Source organism: Sesamum indicum, linkage group LG9, assembly GCF_026168435.1.
Source record: "Sesamum indicum cultivar Baizhima isolate 11 linkage group LG9, ASM2616843v1, whole genome shotgun sequence".
Lineage (NCBI taxonomy): Eukaryota > Viridiplantae > Streptophyta > Magnoliopsida > Lamiales > Pedaliaceae > Sesamum > Sesamum indicum.
Window position 1 is genome coordinate 5,846,453 of NC_142665.1, and position 6,837 is coordinate 5,853,289.

Genomic DNA, 6,837 nt, shown 5'->3' on the forward strand with positions numbered 1-6,837 from the left:
TTACTGATTTTAAGACAAAAACTTGTAAGAATATTATACATATATATTTGACAAAAAAAAAAAAGAATTTCTATTGTTCTCGTCCATACTGATATAACGAATATAAAAATTTATTTAATTATATGTTCACAAATTGTCATAATTTCACGATTTCTAGTATATCATAATAATAAAAAAATTATTCTGAAAAAACTTTAGAGATGAAGTCTTCACTCATTTTCGTGTCACCAATAAGGCCATTTGGACTTTAAATCTATCGATGAAGTCCGAAATCTCATAAATCTTATGAAAATGAATCACTAATTCAAATCCCAGAAAAAATATGTGGATACTTTATCGCATAATTATATTATAATTTGCTATTATGATTTATTAATTATGATCATATATGTTAAATTATTGTATAATGAGAGGCATGAGGATGTAAGTACATGTAGAAAATTATTGTGATCCCTTTTCCACATAACTCCACCACAAATGATGAAGAGCTATCATAATTAATTTGCAAATTGACAAAAGTTGACTAATCAAACCCTCGTGCAATCATGAGCACGTTGCTATGTCCACTACACCCACATAAACTAAACAATTAATTTTCCAAATTAAATATTATCAAAATTGATTACAACAACATATTCTTGTTAAAACCTTAGCCGACAACATTCTTTTATTTACATTTTACTCCTCTCACATGACGCTGCAAGAGTTGGGGTTCTCATCGCTGAAGATTTGAGGGGCGTGGTACTGGTATGGTCCGGCAGCATATGGGTTGTAATGAAACTGATCCCCGACAATACTCGGCCCGTACATAAATGGGTACGGGTACACAACTGGCTGCGACTGCATCTTGTTTCCTTCCATCTTCTCATCACCCCCGTCGCCGCCACCTGCAGCGCCTCCGCCTTTCTCTTTCTTCTCCCCGTCCTTTTTCGGGGGCACAATCTCCACATCCTTCTTCAGTTGCTTTTGGAGCAACTCAGCCAGAGCCTTCATGTCCATAGAGCCGGTCACTGTCACCAGGTCCTTTTGCGTGTCGATCTTTATGTCTTGGTACCCTGCAAACGCAATCGCAAGCCCTCAAAAATCCATCGTTCAGGAAGATGAGAATAAGTTTATTCAAAGGGTTTTGAGAGAATCCCACCTTTGGTTTTGGCGACGGTTTTGTAAATTTTCTGAATGCATCCATCGCAGTGCAAATTCACCTTCAACACCGCCGTGACAACGGGGGGCTGTCCATCAAACAAAATGGTGAATTAGTATGTTGTCAATGCAAATGGAATTAAAAGAATTACTGGGAGGTAAGTGCTAAGATCGTCGAATCAACGAAGGAACAATTGATGGGAAAACGTGGAATTTACGCAGATCGAATGGAAAAACTGATTGGAGAAAAGAAATTGAAAATTTCGAGAAAAAAAAATCAAGCAGCTGACGTGAAGGTCGGGCAGTATGCTAACGTGCACTGGCTAGCTGACACATGAATTTCCGCTTTCACCGGAATAAACAAAATACCAAGTAATGAAAAAAACAAATTTGGGTTCTATTCCAACTCATACCCTCCACCATGCTCAAGAAGAAAAGAAGAATGCATCAAACAACGACTCGACACATAGCAAGACAGTTAACGTGCGCTGGTAAGGACAAAAGCACATCAGAATCCGCAAAAGTTCAACAGAAACCATCCACCAATGCAGAGACACCAGGTACACACAGGCGCACAATAGGGAACAGCAGAAACGTTCTTGGCTCCACTCCAGGAGCACAAACGGGGTGGGGGAAAATTTAAACTTGTTGTTACTGTACCTCCTTTTCCTTGGACTTTTTCTCATCGGATTTATCATTTGAGTTTTTGTCTTTGGATTCTTTCTTCTTCTCCTGTTTGGCATTGTCGCCGCCGCTGTTCTCTTTGCCTTTGCCATTCTCCTTTTTGTCGCCGTCCTTTTTGGGCTGTGGCGAAATGAGTTCCACTTTCTTGTGCGTTTTCTGCTCCACCTTCTCCCGGAGCTTCGCCGGATCCACCTCCCCCACAACCATTATCGTCTGCCCATCCCCCATCGTCACTGTATCCACGCCTTTTACACAAACCAAAACAACTATAGTTAGCAAATCCTATCTGAAACAACAACTATTTGTAAAGGAAAGCCTGAAAACAGAGCGTATGCGCTCAAAAGCAGAGGAATCCCAGAAAAATAGAACTGGAAAAATTCTTAAAGTGCTTCTTATGGTCAAGGAAAAGTTTTCTGAAGCAATTTCAGATGCATAAAACAGAGAAGAGAATATATATATATATATATATATATATATAAGCATTTATTTACCATCAAAAGAGCGAATGCATTTAATGACTTTGGAAGCGCAGCCTTCACAATGCAAGTCGGCCTTCAACACGACCGTGACATTGTTCTTCCCTCCCCCATTCTCTTTCTTCTTGTTCTCACCCTCCTTCTGCTCTCCTTCACTGTTCTTGTTCTTCTGCAACACCCCAAGAAACACTAAACCGAGTCAAAAACAACATACACAAATAGAAAATAGAAAGAAGAGGCGTGAATAGGAGGAGATGGATGTTCCTACCTCACCCATTGCAGTAATTGCTCTTAGATTTGTGGGTTTTCCCTAGTGTGGAAGTATTGAAATCAAAGTGGAAAAAAGTGATGATTGAGGCAACGAGGCTGCAGTTATATAGAGGAGAGGAAAAAGGGTAGTGCGTGCCTGTGTGTGTGTGTGGTCCGTGTGGTGAGTTGTCGTGCCAATGTCATCTTGTATTCTGCTTGTTATTGATGGGTTTTCGATGTATGCATACATACATACATCACATTACATGTCATCTACTCTTATGCATGCATGTTTCTTAGTCCATGACATGGTATGAAGTATGATGGTGATTTTGTGTGGGAGTGGGAGTGGGATCATCACAAATTCACAATCAATTATTTGACGCGTAGGAAATGGGTTGATTTGGGCGTGTAAGATTGGGCTATGGCGGAGGTGGGTGGATTCTTGGAAACTTCCTTCATTGGGCCCAATGGAGTGGACTGTGGTTCTCTCTCTCTCTCATACATGAATAGGAAGATAAAATTTAGATTGTTTGATATTTTTTTAAGCAATAAAATGAATTGATTTATGAAATTGAGCCCCTGTTTCTTTACTTGTGTTTTATGGATATTAACTACGAGAGTAAATGAATCAAGCTCGATTTTTTTTTTTTTTGCCCCCGGTTCAAACTCGAGCTTGATTTGTAATGAGCTCAAGTTCAACTCACCAAAATTTGAAAAATTTATTATTAGTATTATTATTATGATTTTTTTTTTGGCTTCGAACTGTAACTTGATTCATATGTAATGTGCTCGAGCTCAGCTCACCAAATTTGATATAAAATTATTATTATTAATATTATGATTTTTGAATTAATTCATGGGAATAGTCAAATTTTGACATAAATTTACAAATAATAAAATATATTGTACACTATGTAACTTGATATAAATATATAACTATTTATTTAGGTAAAGATAAATTGTAGTAAGAAAAAGTAAGCACATAGGGCGAGGAAGGCATCAATCTGTCTAATCTAACCAAGCAATATGCAATATTCTATACAAAACAGAAGCTATATCTGAGTTCAGCTCAGATAATTCTATTTCTAAATTGATTTGAAGTAAGTGTGCTATTGAATCCGTCGACCTAATTTGTTTTTGTAACTTCCTCAAATTCCTCTTCTGCTATATGTGGTAAACAAGTGAAGCCAAGGTAGCTCTATAAGCTGCATTCATCAAAGTGCTTGTCCCCTCCATCGTCGGACTGCCCAACTCAGCCTCTCTTCCAATCCAACGGATATGGCTATGCCAATAGAATTTTGTACTTTAGTCTACTTAAGCATCGCCTACTGAATTTGGAAGTGAAGAACAGACAAAGTCGTTGTTTCATGTACAAATTACAACATGAGTTTGTATGGATCAAAGAAAGTGCGACTCAAGTTTTCTCCAAAATACTATAACTTGTTTTCACGATTAGAAATAAAACCACTTATCATAAATCCAACACTCTACATTTGATGCCGACTAAAAGTCCTTATTGAATTCACCCAATACCTTGGGTTATGTTGAGCAATAATGGATGGACACTTAAAAAAAAAAAAAATTAGTGCAATATCTGATACGGATATGACACCAACACACATTCTATATGTATTGGATACAATATTTGCATGTTTAATTTTTTTTAGGAAAAAAAAAATAGAGTATATAAGAAGATAACTGAGGCTATTTTTATAGTTTTAAGAAGTTTTGGGCATGCATGCACACAACACACTCAATTGACTTCTCACATATCTCTTTTCCTATTAGTTCTTTCGCTTCTCTTTCTTCTAATCTTTATATGATCAATTTCATGATTTTAATTCTAAAAACTTGGCCTTTTCATTTGGTAGTTACCTAAATAGGACTCCTCATATACATTCACATTCACGATAGTCCTCTTGCCTGCTATTATTAGGTCTCAATCAGGATCTAAGTTTAAAAAATAGTTTTTTATTTACTTATTTATGAGTAGTTGACGTGTTTGTTTGGATAACAAATCTGTTAAGCAACCTCCAGTGAGTTTAAAAATAAACATTCTCTCAAAATATTAGTTTTAAGGGACTTAATACTTTCGTTTAACATTCAAGTAGTTGAAAAAGTTGGGACCTTGATGTTGCTGATGTCTTGGATCGCTTCCTTTTCTAATATTGCCTTGCCTATGCTTTCGATGTTGTTCGTGTATGGTTTCCAATTTAGTCTTGTATTGTTTGCAACTGAAAAATTTGAAACTGTATATATAAAAGTTTTCACTCAAATTTTTATCTTCATGTTAGAGTCTCAGATACACTAGACTTACATTCACCGTCTAGCTTAGACCAAGTTGCATCACAAATTACATTTAAGTTTTATGAGTATGATCTCATCTAACGTGAATATAGAAAGTGTCTGTCAAAGAGTTGATTTCACCTTAGTTATTTGAATTGTTGAGGTTCAGTAGACGCTAGAAAGTGAGGAAAATGTGAAAACAGAGAGCATAGTGAAGAAAAGATGAAAATCTTTTAGTCTTTTTTGGTCATTATTTTTTAAAGCATATTCACTTCATCTCATTTCCAGTAATATTTTAAAATTTTAATTCGGAAAGAATTAAAAAGAGCATTGGCCATGGCTTATTTTGCATGGCAAAAATGTGTTCTTTTAGTATTTATAAACCATGGCTCTTGAGAGCCATGACTAAAACATCCACCATGGCTCTTTAATACTACGGCTAATAAACCATAGCAAAGCCACGATATTTTATTGTTTACCATAGTAATTAGCCGTGGCTATAAATAATATTTCTTGTAGTGTGTCCACGTGCTAGGCATGTGGTATACGTCGTTAATTTATAGACAAAAAAGTAGAAGAGGACAAAAAATGCTATATTTTATAAGTTATGAAATTAAAAGTGCTAATCCCAAATGGAACCAAAAATAAAATTGACCTAACTAATGAGATTAAAAAATACTATTTTCCCCCACTTCTATATTTTAAGCTCCATTCACTTCTAATAATGAATTGATTTTGTATATTATGTACTTGGATTGAAGACTTAGACTTAAAACATATTCGATTTATTTAATGTTGATTCCCGTTTACTTTATAGTGTCAAATATTGTATAGTTTAATTTTCTACTGTAATAATTCTTGTTAAGAAGAATGTCAATGTTGTGGCAATTCCACCCAAAGAGTAATGCTTTACTCTTGCAGCACGTCCTTCTATAATACTCAAGGCTCTTGGTTAAATAGCAGGAGCAATTTTTAATTTATTATGAGCCCAAACGATAAATTCAATAAGTTTTTGCCAATAACCACGTCCACTCAATAGAAACATTAAACTTAAAGTCCATACAAAATGAGCACTAAGGAGGCATGTCCACTTCTATCTTTTGGGCATTACGCATGTAAGGCCATCCATATATATATATATATATATAATATTATTATTATTATATCATTCAGTTAGAAGTGTCAAATAAGTGGGTTGACTCGAGTTTGGGAAGAATCCAAATAAATTGGGTTCAATATGAGTTGAGTTCAAAATGGATTTGAATTAATGAATTTGAAATGGGTCGATTGCAAATGAGTAGGCGTAGATTAGTAGTACGTATTCTCTTATATTTATGTTTAAAATATTCAAAATTTTAGATATTAATAAGAAGACAATATTTTTAATGCAAATAGTAATATAATAAAACAAAATTTGTATTATTGATTATTTTTGAAAAATAACTGTGTACATTAAATATTCATTTTTAAATTATAAAATAAAAAACTCTGGACGTATATAAAATACTGCATTTTACAAAATATTTCATGATATGAATAATTGTGCAATTAATTTCTCCATAATTATGTTTGGAATTGTGGATCTTCAATCATAACAATAATAATAATTTGTATGTATTATTCGTACATATTAGTTCATTATGAATTATTACTAGCTATTGTTATTTGATAAGTTCATTAAATTTATAATCTAACTGTATGTTGTCAGCTTTTTTTTTAAAAAAAAATTATATGGTCACATATAAATTGCAAGTTTGGGCTATTTTATAAAATCCTCCACTTTCCTTTTTTTTTTTCCTCGTAAAAAATGCGAAAAGTTAGAAATGTAGGAGTGGTTACTGTTATAGTATAACTGCATCAACAATAAATTTAAATAAATTAAATCATTGGTCGGAACTTTTTAAAACCCATCATTGATTCATATAAGACTCATGGGTTGGGCCTATTTAAAACCCATCACTAACTCATTTAAAATTCATTATCAACCCATATAAACTGT

At 34.2% G+C, this 6,837-nt stretch overlaps 1 protein-coding gene across 1 annotated transcript; it reads right to left on the reverse strand.

Annotated features, from left to right (window-relative positions):
• Positions 1-454: 454 nt before the first annotated feature.
• On the reverse strand, positions 455-2,725 carry LOC105170744 (heavy metal-associated isoprenylated plant protein 3). Its single transcript, XM_011091647.3, has 5 exons — positions 2,569-2,725; positions 2,316-2,469; positions 1,801-2,069; positions 1,142-1,229; positions 455-1,055 (listed from the first exon to the last, which is right to left on the reverse strand). Exons 1-5 carry the CDS (start codon positions 2,575-2,577, stop codon positions 688-690), a joined length of 888 nt encoding a protein of 295 aa, XP_011089949.1. The 5' UTR covers positions 2,578-2,725; the 3' UTR covers positions 455-687.
• Between the last annotated feature and the right edge of the window lie 4,112 nt (positions 2,726-6,837).

Coding starts and splice junctions, on each gene's coding strand:
- LOC105170744 (XM_011091647.3), bottom strand. Junction 1,230..1,800: donor AAAAGTCCAAGGAAAAGGAG/GTACAGTAACAA, acceptor TTTGATGGACAG/CCCCCCGTTGTCACGGCGGT. Junction 1,056..1,141: donor AACCGTCGCCAAAACCAAAG/GTGGGATTCTCT, acceptor TTGCGTTTGCAG/GGTACCAAGACATAAAGATC.